We start from the raw sequence: 20,828 nt of genomic DNA, 5'->3' as shown, positions 1-20,828 counted from the left end.
TTTGCAGTTTTACTTGACAGAGTTAAATTGGAACTGGCATATTCGCTTGACAAAGTACCTACTAAGCCGGGAGCCGCATCGTTGAACTCGTTAACGTTGGCGACCTAAGTGCGCATAAATTCAACAAAAAAATCTTAATAAATCTGCATTTAATTCCTTTTGAAGGTAACAAAACATTGGGGACATTCGACATAGGTCCTCTGTCCAATACTTTCCGCTTCATAACTACTTATTGAAACACTGAAGCTAAATTAGGATATTATTAATATTAATCTATTTCTATAATGGTGCCATTATAAGTGCCATAAAGTTACTTTTCTGGTCAAGTTACGCCAAACGCAAAAAATATGATATTATGAACACTATTACTCATCAAATTAAATTAGTATTGGTACGTAATGTCAAACAGGTACAATCACTATACTCTACCTCTTATGTTGTTATCAGTGTTGTCACTGTCCGAATTTTATTTTGTAGGTTATAATTGCATTTATTAGAGTTATTATATTTAAGTTTATTGTCAATTAGGAAATAATTTCAACATAATATTATATTATATTTTAAAATGTATCCTCAATTATATTATATATATTTTTTATGTGCCATATTAAATTAGGTAAGCAAAAGTTCCTAGAATTTACTAATTTTTAAGTAATAAACGTATCAAATACTAGGTACTTGTGTTTTAATCAGAACCATACCGATTATCTGTCATTTGCGACGTTTATTTTAATTTAGTATTTTTTTAGTTTTACAAATTTTCAGTGGTATGTGCTGTTGCGATCAAAATGGGAAAAACAATTATGTCCCCAAAAAAATACTTCAGAAGGCGAATCACAAAGATACTGGTGATGTTATGGTCGACAAGATTAGTTTAGATATCAAGGTATTTTTCTCATTATTTTGACAACTGATACCAAACAATTTCTGATTCTAGAAAATTCAAAAAAATAATCGTCTGGAATTTGACAGCTAAAGTAGGTACTAAGTAGTAGTTGTCGCTGTGTGTCTTTCACATTATGAGGTAATTCTGGTAGTCTTGATGGCGGAGATTTACTTAATGATTCCTAACAATCAGTGCTTGCTACAACTTGAGGCTTTCCTTTCAAAGGGTCGGTTATACGGTTTACGGTTACAGTTTTTGGTGTTATGTATTCTGTAAATCTCACTGATAAGCCGATGCACGGCGATAGTTTTTGTAAAAATATTTAATATCCTAGAGTTGTTAGGATTGAATAAAACCTCGCCGAGAACTAATATGCCTACGCAATAATGCTGAACGGCATATAGGTAGTGTGCGTGTCCTAACAAGTAGTTGTAGTCATATTGTAATACCCTTTTTTCAAAAAAGGAACACTACCGTGAGCTGACACGCTGTGTAACCGCGGTAAACAAGATGGTGGACACGCTGTCCAATCAGATGTCCTGGCCGCCCGTCCGCTGTGAACACGAGAGGTGCGAATTGGAATGCTGCTACGAAACCCAGGAACGTTCAGGCAACTGCTCTAACGTCGTCAAGAAATACGTGGATTGTGTGCGCAATGTACTCTTCTTGAGAATTAGATGCAATTGATACTTGTAGTACCGTTTTTTTTTTAATTTATGTGAAATATATTTTTTGCCCACGTCCAGTGTCCTTTCTTTATGTGTTTCGATGGCACTGGTACAGCAAAGAGTATAGGTCAAGTTTTCAAAGTAGCCCAAAGATGGCAGAACCTACAATGCACAACAAAACGTAAGTCAACTGTAGAGGGCACCACTTGCTTTGGCGTGAAGTATCAATGTTTCCGATTCAGGCCACAAGATGGCAGACCCAACGCGCACGGCCCTTACATATTTGTCCAGTTTGATTTTGTCACTAGTGTCACTACCTAAATACAATGTACGGTCGAGTTCACAAACATCTTTACAAGCCAACATTCCAAAAATATATTTGGGCGATTTTATTTAAAGTTGTCCCCTACACTTTTTTTTCAAATTTGGATTTTTTTTATGTTATTTCTACTCAGAATCATGAGCTCTTTTGATCCTAATAGGAGAAAAAAAGTGTCCCAAAATGTCCATACAATTTTCGATCTTTCCATTTCGCGACCGCCATACAAAGTCTATGAAAAATGGTAACGGAATGGAAATAAAAACCTAAGGACACTTTTTTTCTCCTATTAGGATAGAAAGAGCTCGTGATTCTGAGTAGAAATAACATAAAAAATCACAAATTTGAAACAAAAGTGTAGGGGACAACTTAAAATAAAATCGCCCATTACACGACATTATTGTCAGTGTATTGGAACGTTTATCTTGTAAATATGTTTGGGATGTATCTTGGTGCGTATGACCGTACAACCGCTGATATAGTTTTTTTAGTGCTCCTACATAACTTTGAGCACTGGTGGCCTAGCGGTAAGATCGTGCGACTTTCAATCCGGAGGTCGCGGGTTCAAACCCCGGCTCGTACCAATGAGTTTTTCGGAACTTATGTACGAAATATCATTTGAAATTTACCATCTGCTTTTCGGTGAAGGAAAACATCGTGAGGAAACCGGACTAATCCCAATAAGGCCTAGTTTCCCCTCTAGGTTGGAAGGTCAGATGGCAGTCGCTTTCGTAAAAACTAGTGCCTACGTCAAATCATGGGATTAGTTGTCAAGAACCCAGGCTCCCATGAGCCGCGGCAAAATGCCGGGATTACGCGAGGACGAAAACACAAATTTGAGCACTTATAACATTGGTCTTAAAAATCGGTTAGTAAATTGTACCTACTGTGCATTTGCACGATTTTTGTTGATGTCAGCAGCCACATGCGCCAAGCTATAATGACGAGATAGGCAGTGAAGATTAATAATGAGAATTTATGATTTGCAATAAAACTAAACTGGACTTCCATCTTTTATTAACTGAAAAAAAAAAGTTTGTTTACTTATACAAAAAAATCCACTTACGAGACAATCACGTTAAAGTCTTGAAAGTCATACGAAGATAGGTTCAATACATTTGGCGAATTTGTATAGTAACAAATTAGTTTTTAAGTTTTGATATAAATAAGTATTTTATTTGTTCAATCATGCCCACTACATATTTGCAAAATATTTTTACATGTATCTTTTCGTGTTGAAAAGTTAAAGTCAAAAATTGAGTATTATTTTTCACCTTATTCTTGTTTTGCAATTATGATTTTACACCATGATCATTTTGAATAAAATAAATATTTTTAGATAGCCTTATATAAACATATCGTTGCTATTTTTATTATAACTAAGTGTTTGGTTTTTTTTAATTAACTGCTCAATCGACATTTTCACGTTACTCCTTGCCATGGCGACCTGTCAACCTAATACAATAATTTTATAGTTTTTAAAATGACCAAATAAACATGTTTATAGTTCCCCATGCCATTAATGATGACACGTCAGATGTCTGCTAAGTACATTAATACACAAACACATTAGATATGACTTAAGACATTTCCTTTAAGAAACTGTTACTGTGGTCGATGACCCTACGGACAAACCACAATATTGGGAAAGTGCTTTCCATTAATTATCGAATACCTACACTCATAACAATGATTACGGGTCATATGGTATGTATATTTTCATAGGTACAAAGTTACTCGTTTTCACTGATTTTGAGTGCAGTCATTAGTCAAGAATCGACAGTGAATCCCTTACAGTTCGCCACTAGCACATAATCTTAGCTGAAGAAGGTCGATAATGGTCCGTGTAGGGCGACCCGTCATGCCGCGCCGCAGGTACTTGAAGTCGCGGCCCTTCGTGTAGGTGACGTTGTACGTGTCGAGGTGGACCCACTTGCCGTCGCACACGAACTGCCGCAGGAACGCGGCGCAGTTCGGAGAGTCGCCGAAGAAGTGACGCGCCGTGTTCGCCAGATCCGTCTCCTGCACGTCGCTTATTCGGTCCGAATAGAAGTTCCACAGCGGCATTCGCCATATCCTATCGCCGGTCCTGCTGCCGGCTACCTCGAAATCGCGGAACAAACCTTCGGAGTTCGAGTAGCATGCACAAGCCGCGTTACCGAGGGCGTGCTCCAATTCTTCCGACATTGTGCCCACGTCGACTATAAATTCCGGCCAATAGTTCCTAGCGTACGCCAGGCTGTCCGCGATCAGCAGTCTTCCCTCCCGCGCCGGCATACGAATCTTCACACTTTTCTCGTGAGCGTTGGAAATGACGTCTCCGAACTTCGGACTCATGCAATTCGGCATCATCTCGCAAAGCGGTAGTATCCCCCTAATGTTTATGGGCAGTTTTAATAAAGCGGCCGCACGAACAATCGCCACCACACACGCCGCCCCAGCCATATCACCTCTCATATATCGCAGGTGCTCCCGCGATCTTAATTGTAAACCGCCGCTGTCGAAGGTCACTCCTTTGCCTATGAACACCACCGGCTGCTTACAAGGGTTCCCGCCGAAGTACCCGATCTCTACGTAGAGCGGCGGCTGTACGGAGGAATGGCTAAGGGCCACAAATCCGCCCATCTCATGAGCAGAGGCCCATCCTCGCGTCTTCACGTGCACGTTTATATCCAGCTCGCACAGAAGATCTACGATTATTTTGGCAAATGACGTCGGATTAAGGACATTTGCCGGCAACTCTTCCAAATATCTGGCTAAATTCTGGGAATCTGCCTTAATTCTTCCTATTTCCCAACCTTCGAAGTCGCAGTCGTCGTAGAGGTGCAGTTTGACTTTGCCCTGAGTACCGAGTACTCGCGTTCTGTATTCCGTAAACTGCCAGACGGCGAGCTCTGCGCCCTCGGCCGCCGCCTCCGCGTTGCCGAACGACTCCACGTCGATGTGAGCCGGGAGCAGCTCCTGCAGCGCTCGGGCGCCGACGCCGGCGGCGGTGCGGATGGCCTCCTTGTGTTCGTCCAGCCGTTCCACCGTGTTGTAAGTGTAGCATTCCGTCCCGAGTCCTGCAACGGCCACGAAAGCATATTTAGGGTCTACGTCGAAGAATACCCTGGCCTCACCGAGCTTGGGGATGGGGGAGAGCTCCAGCAGCTTCCACAGTTTGCCGCCGTTGTCCTTGTTGTACTTGGCGGCGGCGGCAGTGAGGATGGCGCGCTCGCCGGCCACGCTCTCGTTGTAGTACACACCCAGCACAAGCCCACGGTCTCGCTTTGCGCACGCTTTTGGGTCGATGACCTTCCGCTCCGGCATGGGATTCCGACAGTCGTTTAATGGTATCCGGAATTGCGATATGTACCTGGCGCATTTTATTATAACTGGAGAGGTATGGGGGATCTTGAGATTTAACATGGTGAATTTTGATATTGTATTTGAAAAAGATCTTACATGAATGTCACAAAAAAATCTATTGTGACATGCATGACCGTCTGGTTTTGATGTTTTTTCTCCACTTACTTTTTAAGAATACGAATATTCGCCCATACTGGTAATTAAACTATAAACAAGTTTAGGTATATATTACATTTATAATAAGTAAATCACAATTTCACACACAGTATTCACAATACAATCAGATTATCGCACAAAATGTCTTTTTCATGGAACGGTCAAGAAGCTTTTTTCTTGAGCCAGCTGGGCGTGTGGGTCCGCACCCACTCGGGGATGTCGGACAGGATCGTCTCTTGCAGCTGTCGGTAAATGATAAGTATGAGGAATGGGATAGCCAGTCTCTCGTCCTTAAAGAAGTAGACCCAGAAGGCGAGCATTAGCAGGCACACGTCCACCATGTAATCTATCGCGGACCTCACGTTTACTTTGGCTTGTTCCTCCAGTTCCTGGTAATCTATAGGTATTACTATCGTAGCTCGTTCAGTTGTCTTAAGAATAATTTGTTGAGTATATTTCCCTTGAGGTTCGTTTTGTTTGTCGTCCGATTTCGAAGAGACAGCTTTTTCTCGCTTCACCGTCTTTGGTTTAGCTTTAGCTTCTGTTTGATTCGCTAGTTTCGATTTAGTCTGTTTGGGGACGGAGTTACCGATTTTACTTTTATCGGCTATTTGTTTATGACCTGTTGTTTTATTTGCTGTAGTTTTCGCCTGTTTCACTAGTTTCTTCTGTTCAGCAGCCTTCTCTCTTTTTTCTTCTTGCTCTTCTGCGACGTGTTTAAGATCTTCCGTATTTAGATAAAGCGGAGTAGATGGCTTTTTAATGCTTTTATATTCTCTAACTATGTTATCGTAATATTCAATAACCGTTCTGCCTTCTTCTGTTATTTCGTCCTTTTTCTTTTCTACTTTATTAATTGCTTTTGGTTTTTCATTCGCTTCATTCTTCTCTGGCGGTTTCTCCGTTTCTTTCTTTTGTAATATTTTTGGGAAGGAAAATGAAGGTTTCTGAACCGGCATTTTTGTAATTTTCTTGAATAAGGTCATCTTTTCGTCTTGCTTAGGCTTTTCAAAAACATCTGCTTTGGGTTCAATCTTATTTTTTCCTTTTATTGTAAGTTTCTCCTCCTGTTTTAGTGTTTCTATGGGTTTCGGTTCTGGAGATAAAGGTCTATCTTCGATTTCAGATATTTCCGTGGGTTCACTTTTAACTTTTTCTTCTATAATTTCGGGACTAAACAAACGCTGCTCATCTGTCTTTACCTGGGGCCCTAATGTCCGTTTTTCCTCCACCTTTGGATGGGATCCAAATAACTGCTTTTCATCGAGCTTGCTTTGTGGTCCAAATGTATGTTTCTCTTCTGTTTTTGGCTGTGGTTTTGATATATGTTTTTCCTCTGGCTTCAACCAATTTTGCGTGGGTTTCACTTCCGGCCCAACTTCTCTTCGTTTGAGTATAGGCTTTGGCACAAAATTAGGATCAGGGAGAGGCAGCGGTTTTAAAACTTCTCTCTCAGATTCGTCCTCCTCTTCTTCATCAAGATATTCTTTTGACGGGGAGGGTCGTGTAACTTTATCTCGGGGATGGTAGGTGTCCTCCTCGTTCGAATACTGGCTTCTTCTGTCCATTTCACCATTAAGACTGCCCTCGTCTGAGTACTCAGCGTCCGAGGAGACAGTGCTGGCAGTGTAGTCTTCATCGAACGACACGTTCTGCCACTTGTTCATTGACGACTCGGAATCGTTGGAAGCTAGGCGCGAGTTGAACTTGTACTCCTTATTCTCAACCGAATCGGTTTTTATGTATATTTGCGGCGGATTAATTTTTGGTTCCTCTATTGGTTGTTCTTCAATTGGTCGGCTGTCGTTAGTATCGTGTGTAGTGTACGGAATGTGTGTGTTTTGACTGTTTTGTTTCTGGTTCTTGGTTTGTTCCTCCTTCATCGCGACGGCCTTGTAGAAGCGGGCCATGGCGCGCTCGTGCAGGAGCTCGGTGGAGCTGACAGCGTTGCGCAGCGCCTTGAAGGGCAAGATGGCACGCGAGCTGAGCTCGGGCGCCGACAGCGACAGCGGTGGCGGAGACAACGCGTCCTCCAGCTCTAACTGGAACGACTTTCTTTTATCTGTAAAGGAGAAACAATTCGTGTTTATTTTTATGTAAGTCTTTTAGCTTAGGTAATCCACCTTGTGTTCAACTGCAAGCAAATCAATTAGCAAGCTTGTTTTATATGTGAGCTTAACACTGATTATCTTTACCCCAGCACCGCGTCCATAATATTTGTCTCGGACAGCCACAGTTTTGTCTGTTTATTTTCCGCCGTTAGTGAATTCGCTGCAGCAAACTCTCAATCAACAATATTCGCAAAAGCATTGGCGTGGTTTACGACTAACTACAGAATAGGTACGCGTATAACAGAGCGGGCGGTCGGAGTTAACTTGACGACGTGTCTATTTATAGTTTGGAATCTAATTCAGTCGTCAAACAGATATAAAACTTATTCGTAGGTTAATTTTGGTATAGTTTAGATTTTGTAGTCGAATTCGGGACTGGCGGTGGCTTATACCTTTGAGGCGAGCGCCGCCACCTCCCAGCGACGATGACCTGTCATCGCGAGCCCATTGTGCGCTCTAGTCGCCTAACTATTGAAAGCGGCTTGTGCATTTGACGTTGCAATTTCGCTAGATGCCAATTAGAATTCGCTTTGCTAATTTTGCTATTTTTGTGCAACGTAAGTGAAATATTGCAAACGAGGGTGTCAATTCACGACAGACGCAGCCCTAGGGAGTTAGAGCTTTTTAATTTCACAATCCATTACTCCTGCGGGAACAATATATGTAGGCCTTTGTTCTGTAGTACACCTGCATGAAATAAGATTTTTTGCGAGCAAGTGAGAGGAATTTTATTTGATAACTTTGCTTTGTTTTATAACTCCCGGTCGTGTACAATATAAGATTCTTCAATGTTTTCACAACGAGGAACAATGTTACTAATAAGCGAAAAGTGAAATATACGTATAGGTAGGTATATAGGTACATATATTTCACGTGGAGCGACATAATAATTACCGTGCCCTATGCACCTTATCGTAATAAGCTATATATTATGTAAATATTGTGTACCTACAGTCAGCTGCAACAATATGTCGGTTAGGTCTAGCTAGTCCACGCATCAAAGTTTAACCTTGCTCTAATAGCTTTACAGATACTTACATTTTTCTAATACTAGTAAAACTTAGTCTCAAGTCTCTAACTACAGATACTATAGAATAACAGATACTTAGTACTCATTGTTTTATCCGATAATATTGAAGCTGCCTACTGTACCTACATTAAACGTCAGCATACGGGAAAAGCGTGTACTTATGTAATATCGGAACAAGATTAAAAAGAGTGAGCATGAGTGAGTGGTTCGTTATACTCTTATTTCCTTCGACGTGATCCGACCAGCATAATGTCGGAAAAAGAAGGTTGCAAAATGAATAAAACTGTTACGAGCGCTTCATAAAAGCGTTCTTAAACGCTAACGTTTTACAGAAGGTACACCTTTAGTAAAAGCTTCTTGAATGGCTGCGTCTCGTTAAAATATATAAAAAACTTCCTGTAATATCATCAAGCTCAAAAGGCAAATTGACGCTCTGAGAGATATTGGTTATTATGCAAGTTAATAAAGCTCGTTCAATATTTGAGCAGGAGCGCGCCTTTCCCCCGTATTCAAGCACGCTAAGGGTGTCTTGAAGGGGCAGCAAATAACAAGGCAAGTGCTGCGCGGGGCGGTCGAGTGGGCCGTTATACCTCCCCTATTGTCGCTCGAGCGCAACCTCATAAGGCTGACTGCTTTCTAATATTGTAGCTGTTGAAAGTTTGTGGTTAATTATGTTTAATATTGAGATGTGCTTACCGGCTTTATCGTCCTGTTTCTTGTCGGGGTACAGTACGAGCATGAATTCGTTGCTACCGGTGGGGTCCCTGTCAGGCGTGACGGCGCGGCGTTTAGGCTGCGGAGAAGGCGGTGCGGCCTGCGCGCGCTTGCGGCGCGGCGCCGGCGACACCGACGCCGTCTCGCCGTCCTCGCGCGTCAGCACCTCGTTGATAATGCGGGATTCCACTGCCAGGAACTCCATGTCGACCGAGCGACCCGGGATCCGCACCGGCGCCGACTCCACGCTCGGCAAACTCATACCGTACGGACTCTCTGCTTTCACGCGGAATCGGTACTCGCTGCCTTCAATTAGGTCAAAAAGAGTCACGTTCGTTTTGCGGCTCGTTGTCGCCTTCAGCCATACGTTCCAACCGCCTCGGTAGTACTCGACGACGTAGTTGCCTATGCGGCATCCACCGTCGTCCTCGGGCGGCTCCCAGTCGAGCGTGACGGATTTGTCTACTTGTCGCGTAACGGTCACGCGCCGCGGTGGGTCCGGCGGTGCAGTGATGGTCACCAAGAACGCGGCCGTGTCCTCCCCGATTATGTTGCTCGCGTGAACTTGGTATTCCCCTCGGTCGCTCCTGCGAGCGGAGTGTATTTTCAACATCGAGAATTTGGGCGTATTCGTGATCTCCACCCGATCGTCCACCGCGATGGGCTGGCCGTCGTGACGCCATTCCACGGTCGGTGTCGGTTTCCCGACTATAGACATTTTCAGATACACCGTTTCGTTAATTTCGTAAAGCAGACCGTCCTCGTATTGGCGAGGGTAGCGCAGCTTCGGCGCCGCCTCGAGCGCCAGCCGCGCCTTGCTGACCGCATGCCCTGCGCGGTTTGTTGCCGTGCACTTGATTTCGCCCTCGTCACTAGGCAGAGTCTGGTGGAAGACAAGCACGCTTGAAGACTCCGTCGTCGTGATCGCCGTTCGCCTGCTGCTGAATATTTCATAGTCGTCTTTAAACCAGGAGACGGTCGGTGCGGGAATGCCCGTGAAGCTGACTCGGAATTCAGTTTTATCATTTTCGAGAGCAGTTACATCGGTCAGATGCTGGTAGAATATGGGCGGTTCGTTATAAGGGCGGTCGGAGCCGACGTTGAGGACGTCGGACAGTTCGCTGTAGTCGGAGAGGCCGACGGCGTTGATGGCGGCGACGCGGAACTGGTAGCGGTGCGGGGGCTCGAGGCCGGTGAGCACGAGCTCGGGGCGCGCGACGACGGGTGGCGCCGTGCGCACCCATCCGGCTGAACCCAGCCGGTTGCACTCCACCTGGTAGCCCTGCAGCGGGGCGCCTCCGTCGTGCGCTGAAGCCACCCAGCGTAGCGTGATCGCGTTCGGTTCATCGTCGGACAGGATCGGGATAATATCCGGCTTTCCGGGCGCCGCCGGACGTCCTGAAACCACAACGCAAACTGTTCACAGTTAAGTAAGTTTCGGCGCGTCAGCTCGTCAGTCGGCGGTGCGGTGGCTTGGCATAAAACTCCTAACAAAATTAGACGCGTGATAATCGTTACATGAACCCGGACGGTGCGATTACGATTTGTTTTGTTGTGCCACGCTTTAGGAATCGCAGCGCGCACGGTTTTTAAAAATAGAAATGGAGGTAGGTGCTGGTAGGAACGCGGGGCTGGGTGCGGGCGGGTTGCCGCCGGTCGACAGGGTCGTTTTGGGTACCTGCGGACTTCCAGTGGACGTTTTTCCGGGGCTTGAGAGCGGGGTGTGAGGCGGAGTGTTGGTTGCCCATGGCGGCGGGCGCGCGCCGACACACTGAGCGCGGGCGCCGAGTCCCCGCCCCGCGCGCGCGCCGCGTCGCGCTGGGAATAACTCTGCGCACGAGCGCCCGGATGCGATCTTGATCTGTTTGATCGATGCCTTTTCATTAACGACCGTTGCTGGGTTACGACCTTTGGCATCCGTCTGCTATGATCATAAATCTGCCCCCACTAAAGCGATGCCAATATTTTTGTATGACTTTTGTTGTAGTAGCGCTTTCAGTTCGTTATTGGTCGAATGTTTATTTTAGATAGGACAAAATGATACACTGACATTTTATTTGTATGTGTATATTTCTTATTTCAATATTTTATTACAGCGCCGTCTGACGACTTTCGCTGAAACTGGAGAGAACTGAGAACTTACAAACCAGTGTATAGTTTGTCGTTTCGTTGGTTTTTTTATAGATGGCAGCTGCGACATGGCTTGCTTGCTAATTGGGTGTTTCAGAAAATTCCTCTTAATCCCGGTAGATGTCACCCTGTAATTGAGCTCAACCCAAAAATATGATTTCATATAATCAAGACCGATTCGAACGAACAATTTAACACTTAACTTATAAAGTTAAATTATTTTGTAAAGTATGTTGTATCAGGCAAGTAAAAGGGAATTTAAGAAGAATATTTATAACCTAAATTACTCTACCTTACCTCGTAATAAGTGGTACCTATAGGAACAGGTACACAGTATTTCAGTCTTGACTAGAAAAATCACCAATTTTGACTCTGACTGACTGTTACAGATAACACAAACACCCTTTTGACGTATATATTGTAAGTAAGTATTGGTAGAATTCGAAAATGTTTTTTTACATCACACAGTCAAAATAATTATTTTCACGCATTGTATAGGTACCTACACTTATGGAGAAGATTTATTGTCAATTTAAATAGATATACTCTAAACAATAATTCTTAACAGTTCATGGTGATTTCAGCGACGGTCAGGGCTGTCAGCACCGCTGCTTTCTGGGCATCCACTGTTTAAATTTAAGAGGAACCTCGACACGAGAGAAGAAGAAGTGATGTGGTCGCAATAGCACGAAATTAGTTATTACACTATACCATAGAGAAAAAACCGGCCAAGTGCGAGTCAGACTCGCGTTTCTAGGGTTCCGTACATAAGTACATAATCTCCGTCTTACCGACAATCTCTAAACTTTTCGAAAAAATTATTCATGACAGACTATTTAACTACCTAAACTCCATTAAATTTTTGTTTAATAGACAATACGGTTTTCGACCAAAAAGCAATACAACTTCTGCTACTATAGACCTTGTTACTAAATTAAAGAACAATATAGACTCAAAAAATATTGCATTAGGGGTTTTTGTCGATCTGAAAAAGGCATTCGACACAGTCAGCCACCCTTTGCTCTTAAATAAATTAAAACAAATCGGAATAAAAGACAAGGCATACAGCATATTCGAGTCCTACCTTACAAATAGGCATCAAATAGTTAAACTAGGTCAGCATGAAAGCTCTCCCCTGCCTATAAATTGTGGTGTGCCACAAGGTTCGATTATAGGTCCCTTGCTCTTTTTAATATATGTAAATAATTTACATGAAGCTGGACTACAGGGCCATTTAACCTTATATGCGGACGACACTTGTTTGTTTTATTTTGGATCCTCGCTCTCCAGTATAATCCAACAGGCACAGCAAGATCTAGACCTACTTTTCAACTGGTTTCAAAGTAATTTATTAACTATTAACACCGCTAAGACGTGTTATGTTATCTTTTCAGCTAAAAATAAAAAAAATGAAGAAAATCTAAACTTGTATATAAATGGCGAACTTTTAGAAAAGAAAGACCACGAAAAGTACCTAGGCTTGATCCTTGACAGTCAACTCACGTGGAAAGCACATATAGCTAAAACAAAACCTAAAATAACGTCTCTAACAGCCGCTATGCGCAATATTTCAAACTGCCTTCCTAAACAAGTTCGTATTAATATTTATAATGCCCTAATTAAACCCCACCTGGAATACCTTGCTGAAATCTGGGGCAATGCAGCAATGACCAATCTCAAAGATCTCCAGATTGCGCAAAACAAAGTTATTAAAATACTATTCAATTACGACTATCTAACACCTACAAAAACACTATATCAAAAAACAGGTCTCATGAACTTAAAACAAATTCACGTATATAAAACATGTCTTTTAATACGTAAAATACTAGACGGTACTATACATTCGGAAATTACCTTCAACACAAAAAGTAAATACCAAAGAATAAAACTCAGAAACGCGGATCACTTAGCACTACGTTTCCCTAGAACCAGATACGGAACCCTAAATTTGATGCATGATGGTGCTAAATTATATAATAACCTACCTAAAACTCTGAAAGATATCAAACCATTTATTACTTTCAAAAGCAAATTAAAATTACATGTTATAAACAATATCACATAACAGATAACACTAATAGTATCATCTAATCTAAACTATCACCAGTAAAAAAAAAATCTTTAATAAATTAATTTCATTTAAAACACCTGCCAAAATTAAATAATAAAAGTTATTTACCTACTTCTGCGATTGTATATAGTTAATTTATATAAACAGATAAAAAAAACTGCAGATCTAAAAAGCTAAACTAATTACTATAATTAAAAAAAAAAAAAAAAAAGAAAAATACCTACATAGAACGTAATATAAAATTAAACATATATGCATAAAAACAGGCTTAAAACTCCTATTTTCATCTCAATTAAAATTAAAATATACATATACACTGGTTTTATTAACAAAGCGTAAAATAAACAAATGTTCTTTAAATATTAAAAATAAATGGAAAAGATAAAAAAAAAAATATATAGGATAAAATTACTTTATTACCTTACATACAAACACATATTTAACATAAAAATATCAATTAATTTATTAAAATAATGTCATTACGACAACCGATAAATAACTACTGCTTAAAGGTCTGGTTTAACTGGCCCCGTAAACAAGCCTGGCAGCCATGAGTCGAACAAAAAAGATACCCTCGCATGTACCAATTACTAACCAATTAAATCTAAAGCTTATGTTAAGACCATTAGGGTCCAATCTTAGTTTATTCTGTGTTTGAATCATTAGTTTAAATCTAAATGCAACTGTGTATTATTGAACATTGTCATAAGTGCTTGCTAATTGTGTAACTTATAATTTTTAAGTTAACTATTTATAAGTAGTCTTATAAGTGAAATTCCTGTAATTTCTTAGACAAAAATAAAGTTTCTATAAACCGAAGTCCGACTCACGCTTGACTGCACATTTCTAATAGGTTTTCCTGTCATCTATTGGTAAAGAACTATTTTGTGTATTTTTTTCAAAATTTTAGACCCAGTAGTTTCGGAGATAAAGGGGGGGGGGGGGGGATTGGCAATTTTTGGCTATTTTCTGAAACAACTTCGAACCTATGTATTTTAAAATTATGAAAAAAACATGTCCATCTTTGGGTCACTAATTTACATATGTGTACCAAATTTCAACTTAATTGGTCCAGTAGTTTCCGAGAAAATAGGCTGTGACAGACGGACAGACAGACAGACGCACGAGTGATCCTATAAGGGTTCCGTTTTTTCCTTTTGAGGTACGGAACCCTAAAAATACATAGAGTGCTCACTCCATACATCAGTTTTAGAACAAAAACGACTATTATTTTCGACATCTAGCATCGCGTAGCGGAATTATCAATAAGGCTACTTGACAATAGACGTTGCAACGACCAAAAAGTCTAATGCTCAACATTCTCAACAATTTTCAGCTAATATTATAACCGGATTAACCGGAACTCTATTTTAAACTCCTTCTGCTTTTAATATAGACACTAGAGAATTCTAGTATCAAGTAGCGGTACTGATAATTCCGTTACTCGATACTAGATGTCGACTACGAAAATAATAGTCTTTTTCGTACCAAAAACAGATGTATGGAGTGAGCACTCTATTCTTACTATATTTCTCTACTAGCTGTGCCCGCGGCTCCGCCCGCGTGGAATTCGGTCTGTATCAGTAAGCTGCTAATTTCCAATCCTAATTTCTCTCCCTCTCCCCTGGAGGCGGAACTTGAAGTAAAGTTGACAGATGGATATGCTAGAGGAGTGTAGTCCAGATAAAATATTTTACAATTAGGTATTACTAAATAAAACTACACTCCAAAATCAATAGTTTTTTTCGCCCTTATTCAAATTTTACGCGTGATTTAAACGACAGAGTAGTAGGTGTATATCGGACGATATAGTAAGGTATACGCTCGTGGTCTTCTTCGGACGCCTGAGGAAGAGACATTCGCGAATGATTCGATTTTTTTCGGGAAGGCATGGTAATGCGTATAAAATGCGAGTCCCAAATCGTGTGACTCCGCAAACGACCAGTGCCGGATTAAGATATTTTGATGCCCTAAGCATTTCTATACCATGGTGCCCCCTCTCCCTAGGGTCATCAAGATTACATTGAATTTTTTTGGTAAATTGAGTGACGTTCATTGATGCATTACAGCTGAGAATGGAAATCAGTCACATCATTTTATCACGAAAATTGACAGTGCTGCAGCAGTAACGTTGCAACAGAGTAATGCTGCTGCAGTCGCCACCCGAATGTCACCTTTATCATTATATCTTAGAGAGTTATTGAAAACGCGAGCGAAGCGAGCGCGAAAATTTTTCGATATAAAAAACGCAATTTGATAGACAGTTGTACATTTTTACTTTTAGTCCCAACCAGGCGCGAATCCAGGATTTCATACAGAGAAGGGATGGGACAGTTTTCTATCAGCCTAGCTTCGCATAGGGCTCGATATTTAAGGGTCTCAGAGAGGTTGTTTTCATACAGAAAAGATGCAAGAAAGCAGAGCTTGGATTGACCAAGTGAATTGAATTGGCCTCCGCGTAAGGTCAAATCGAATGCCTACGTTGGAGATATTCTTACGTACCCTCACTCTCTTACTTGATCCCTACGACCCTTCGTTATTAGATGGGTACTTGTACACGTATAAAAGTTTCATGTAGGTACCTACTCCACGACGACTGCAATGCTGTTGCAGCCTGCGCGTTTTTTTGCCTGCGGTTTTGGTGCCCCCTAGACGTGTTGCCCTAAGCAAGTGCTTATTTTGCTTAAAAGGGTTAATCCGGCACTGCAAATGACAGAGGTCAATGTTTTTTTTTTAAAGTACCCACCTTCGTGGCCATTATTAAGTGATTAAAGGAGGCGATACGTATGAATATGGATTTGATATGGATGCGATATAATTACGATTAGGTATAATTCACGATGGAGAAAATTTATAATTTTAAACAATTATGCAATTATACGCGTGTTGATATGTGTGTTTATTTTACTACGTAACTATGTAAACTCATTTTTAGTTTCCTTGATTACTTAATGTGTACTCAGTGCCCCAAAAGATGGCACTGTGCAATGTGTGGCAATTAATTTATTGTCGTTTAATTTTGTTGTATTATTAAATCAACACAATTATTCAATTAAATTTGTTGATATCCGTACCCCATCTTCTAAACTTAGAGTTAGTTATTTGGCAAAATTATTTTTCAGTGGCTTATTCATGTCACAACGTATTAAATACAGCGCCATTTGTTAGTTTACCAAGGTACTCTATAGTGGTAGCACATATTTGAAAAAAGTTTGCCCCTCCTTCCTAAGTAGCGCCATAAGATTCAGGGGCAAACTTAAGTCAATCGTGTGTAGTGGCTACGCCCCTTTTTAGGGGTTGAATTTTTATAGCCTATAACCTGGCCGGGGATTTTCTCGACAGATTAGTAAAGTTTCCATCAAAATCGGTTCAGCCGTTTTCACGTGATGTGCGTTCAAATAAACAGACAAACAGATAAACAGACAAAAATTCTAAAAACTGTTGGAACGTGTTCTGGTATCGATTTTAAGTATCCCCAGCCAACTTTTTTTCGAATATCTTCCATGTACAGACTTTCGACCCTCTTCAGCTTTATTATATGTATAGATGACTATATGTTTGCCTACGTATAAAAAAAATATAAAAGCCATTTATTCACACTAAGTTTTGTTTACATTTTTATGTTTAAATTTAATTGTCCTTTACTTAGTGGTAAACCCCCTCTTTGGGTGCAGGCCTCCTCCAACTCAATACATTATATGCTTCTGTCTAAAGCTTTTGCCATCCATTGCTTTCCCATAGCCTAGGTTAGGTCGTCAGCCCAACGTTGCTGCCTACGTATAGGAAAATTTATTGCCAATTCGACTAATTCTAATGGCTTGGCAAATTTAGTAATACAACCACCGCATACTGCTACCAAACTACCAGACTTATCACAAAGTCTACATAAACGACAGCAAACTGAGTCTAATTTAGGCGGCTGAAAGCCACGATAATTGACCATAGCATTCTCGACATGTCTCGCTGTCACTAAGTAAAACCAATCGAATTCGCCTCCAGTAAGCTTAAGTTCCCGCTGTCGTTTAGCGTCCAAAAATAGTTATTTTTCAGTGATCGGATTGCTGTGCTGTCATCCATGAATAAGACCCCGCCTACGCCGCGTGATCAATGTTAGCATATGCTACACCGCAATCCGTGCAACGCCCACAAGGCGTAAGCACTTCTTCGATACCAAAAAGTCACGTTATGAGAACAAACTTCTACGTGATTACGCCATTCAAAAGCAACACCGCAATGTAAACAGATTTAACGAAAACTTAAACCATTATGCCTTAAGAAAACAAATAACAAAGATTCGGTTTGGCAACGCTCGGATGTTGGAGGGCTTCTGAATGACGTATGAAAACTTCGGGGAACTTGGTGAAGCCGTCTAAGGTAGCGCTTTTGAAGGTTGCGGTGATTCGTGGTTTGAAGTCGAAGGGTTCAGAGTGCTTGTTCAAAGGTCGTTTGATGAGAAACCGACTTCAAAATATAACGTTGAAACAGAATCCGATCTGAATTTGATGAGACAATAAACCTTACCAAAAAAAACTATAACTTTTTGGGTATGCCAGAGAGATTGACATAGAGATAGGTACAGTCAGCTGCAGCTGCAATCAAATTTCTAAGCAGGGGGGGGGGCAGTTATCTCTGCAGCTGACTGTACATAAGGACGCTGGAAATCATTAGCCTTCCTTTCTCAAATATTCAGGTTCCTTTTCAACATTTTGTTTGTTCGTTTTAGTTTTCTAGATTTGTAATATACAGGATGACCTTAGCCATTGGACAAACCCTGAAATCCCACGTAGGGTTACTTCTCAGAAATGCTCTAACGGTAATATTTATTTAATTAGAACAAAAGATAAAAAATAAATTATCAAACAAAAGTTATTTCCAATAGTCGACAACAAGAAGAAATATACTGTATTATCATTGGCAGTGCTTTTGACAATTTGTTTGAAAATGTGCGGCAATGATGACATTTGTCAAAAGTCAGAATCTTATTAATAATGTAATAAATAAATAAGATAATCATAACGGTCGAAGGTTTCATACTATTTATTACCTCAGGAGCTACTAACACATACAGGTTGCTCCAAAGTAAAAAAATCGTAATTTGTTAATTTCTTCGTAACCGCTACACCGATTGTTATGATACTTTGTATAGGTACTGGTTTTAAATGCATATGTACATTTCGGCTTTGTCCAATGGCAAGGGACACCCTGTATGTATTTCTTGAAGTTACAAGATAAATGAAGTCGACACAGTAGAAAGTTGACAATGTTGCAGAATGAATGGGGCATTTTCACTCAACTGTGTACCATTAAGGGCCGGTTAGCAATCGTCACAAAACTGATGGTTAATGACAAATCCCATACATTTTTTAATTTATATATTTATTTAAACTTTATTGCACAATACAAGAAAGTACAACTGGCGGACTTAATGCCATAAGGCATTCTCTACCAGTCAACCATTGGGCCAAACAGAAACTTACAATTGGTGCGGAAGAGAAAATCAGTACAGAGACTATACAGAGATATAAAAGTCACTATCTAAATACTAGGTACCTACTTCTATTATCAATATATACATACATAAATACCTATGTATTACATACATACATTTTGTGAGGAATGTGACGGTTAGTCGTTACTGAAACACAATTAGTGTAACTCGTAATAGGGAATATTACGCGCAAAACTCTGCGTCAGCGTCACTAACTCAATCACACGGCCTACCGTGAAACATGACAATCGAAAGTTCGGTTTCTGCCTCTCTATCACTCTTGCTTATTCGGTCGATACAGAGGCAAATAACGAAATTTCGCGTTTCGCGGTAGGCCACCTGTAAACAAGCCGTCTTGATGCATCAATGTCATAGTAAAAACTTGCCAAAAAACTGTTTAAGGCGTAGTATGTATAAGTTACTCTATGGTTTACTATACAAATTAGTGCTGTACTCTGGCGGCAGAACATTGCAGTAATAGGTACTCCCTATTAACCACACTTTGCATGAGGTCTTTCGACCTCATCCCGCATTGGCCGCGTTAAAGTAAAAAAATCTTTGGTATACTTACATACAGTTTTTTCTTTATTTATGAAAAACGTTTGGAATTATGGGGCCCTAATAGGGTTGTTGACACATGTTCAATCGTATAACTAAATCTAGTTAAATAGATAGAAAATGAGCAATTTATTACAATAAATTGGAAACTAAAAAAATATATAAGAATAATATAAAAATACAAGACCACAAAGTATAAAAAAAAAATTACAACTTCCTAATAGGAAAATAATAATGGTACCATTCGATTCCTTACATTAAACGCAATATTTCACCGACAAAATCGCAATTTCCTTGTTTTCCATACCTAAATCGAAACGGCCTCAAACGTTACAGGGTGACGTCACGATGTATTGCCATTTTGTTAGAAGCGTTTCGTCAGTAAATTGCGGGTGCGAGAATTTGACCATCATTTGTGACTTTTGCATTGTACAATGGGCCCCATACAGACATTTGATCCTCAAAACAAACCTGATCGATTGATACCATTCATAAAAAAATGTCAAATACCCTATTGTTCTTGCTTCTTTAAAAACTACCACTCGTTCGTATTAGTCCGATTTCCTCTACTTTAACTGTCCTCTTTCTATTTCCTTTCCTCTACTGCTGGTATTTTGAAAACTCATTGGCGACAGAAACGCTTACCTCCGACTTGAATGTCTGCCGGCTTGAAATATTCAACTGCAAGCTACTAATATGTGATGATAAGTTCTAACAACGTTTGTGGACATTTATTGCCCTGAAATGAAGAATTTAAATTTAAATATCCCATATTTGATGTCCACAACTAGGTATGTATTTTACATTCATGATCGGTTACAATGGGATCCAGCCTAGATCAACGACCCATCCGACACGATTTTCAAATCGAAGTACCTTAGTTCACTACTTCACTAGGGCTATACTCGTGCGCCGACCTATATCGACTTGGACGCAAGCCAGCGCGCAAATACCGAGTGGACCACCGACAATCGTTTCAAGGTGACATTGCACGATACAAATTTCACTTTACCTGCTGATACATTTTTCGAAAAGATTCTATAGACTAGCTGCCAATACCTGGTAATTCTTATTCTTATGCATTTTTTGTGTAACACGTAAGAATAGCATGTATTTTTGTGAAAATAAGTAAACTCGATATCAATATACTTAGCAATTTGCCTCTAGTTTTAGGTCAACCTAAATGTATTGTCCTAAGAGTATTAGAAGCATATAAAAAAAAAATTACAAGTGCGAAAAGTCACGGACCGTGTAGTGTGACTTCCCCAGATTTTGTGATACTTATTTGATTTTTTTTTGAAAAAACATGATGTGATTTTGCAATAATTTATATCAAATATAAAACA

General features: G+C 40.5%; 3 protein-coding genes and 1 long non-coding RNA gene across 4 annotated transcripts in view; 1 reads left to right on the top strand and 3 right to left on the bottom strand.

Moving 5' to 3' along the window:
• LOC134804104 (uncharacterized) overlaps window positions 1-20,828 on the bottom strand; it is a 450,088-nt gene that overhangs the window by 70,286 nt on the left and 358,974 nt on the right. The window lies entirely within an intron of this gene.
• Window positions 50-1,628, top strand: LOC134804154 (uncharacterized). Its single transcript, XR_010146076.1, has 2 exons — window positions 50-886; window positions 1,352-1,628. It is a non-coding gene; the product is annotated as an uncharacterized LOC134804154 (long non-coding RNA).
• Window positions 2,874-5,281, bottom strand: LOC134804068 (cytosol aminopeptidase-like). Its single transcript, XM_063776965.1, has one exon. It carries the CDS (start codon window positions 5,279-5,281, stop codon window positions 3,665-3,667), a length of 1,617 nt encoding a protein of 538 aa, XP_063633035.1. The 3' UTR covers window positions 2,874-3,664.
• Window positions 5,286-11,125, bottom strand: LOC134804041 (titin). The gene is made up of 3 exons (XM_063776920.1): window positions 10,911-11,125; window positions 9,215-10,630; window positions 5,286-7,439 (listed from the first exon to the last, which is right to left on the bottom strand). The coding sequence occupies exons 1-3, from the start codon at window positions 10,978-10,980 to the stop codon at window positions 5,539-5,541; spliced, it is 3,387 nt and encodes a 1,128-aa protein (XP_063632990.1). The 5' UTR covers window positions 10,981-11,125; the 3' UTR covers window positions 5,286-5,538.

This window comes from Cydia splendana, chromosome Z, assembly GCF_910591565.1.
Source record: "Cydia splendana chromosome Z, ilCydSple1.2, whole genome shotgun sequence".
Classification (NCBI taxonomy): Eukaryota; Metazoa; Arthropoda; class Insecta; order Lepidoptera; family Tortricidae; genus Cydia; species Cydia splendana.
This window is presented reverse-complemented; position numbering and strand designations above follow the sequence as displayed.

Excerpts from the sequence above, each read along its gene's own strand:
- LOC134804068 (XM_063776965.1), bottom strand. The coding sequence starts at position 5,281 with ATGTTAAATCTCAAGATCCCCCATACCTCTCCAGTTATAATAAAATGC.
- LOC134804041 (XM_063776920.1), bottom strand. The coding sequence starts at position 10,980 with ATGGGCAACCAACACTCCGCCTCACACCCCGCTCTCAAGCCCCGGAAA. Across the intron at positions 10,631-10,910 it reads CGTCCACTGGAAGTCCGCAG|GACGTCCGGCGGCGCCCGGA; the intron begins GTACCCAAAACG and ends TTGTGGTTTCAG. Across the intron at positions 7,440-9,214 it reads GAAACAGGACGATAAAGCCG|ATAAAAGAAAGTCGTTCCAG; the intron begins GTAAGCACATCT and ends TCTCCTTTACAG.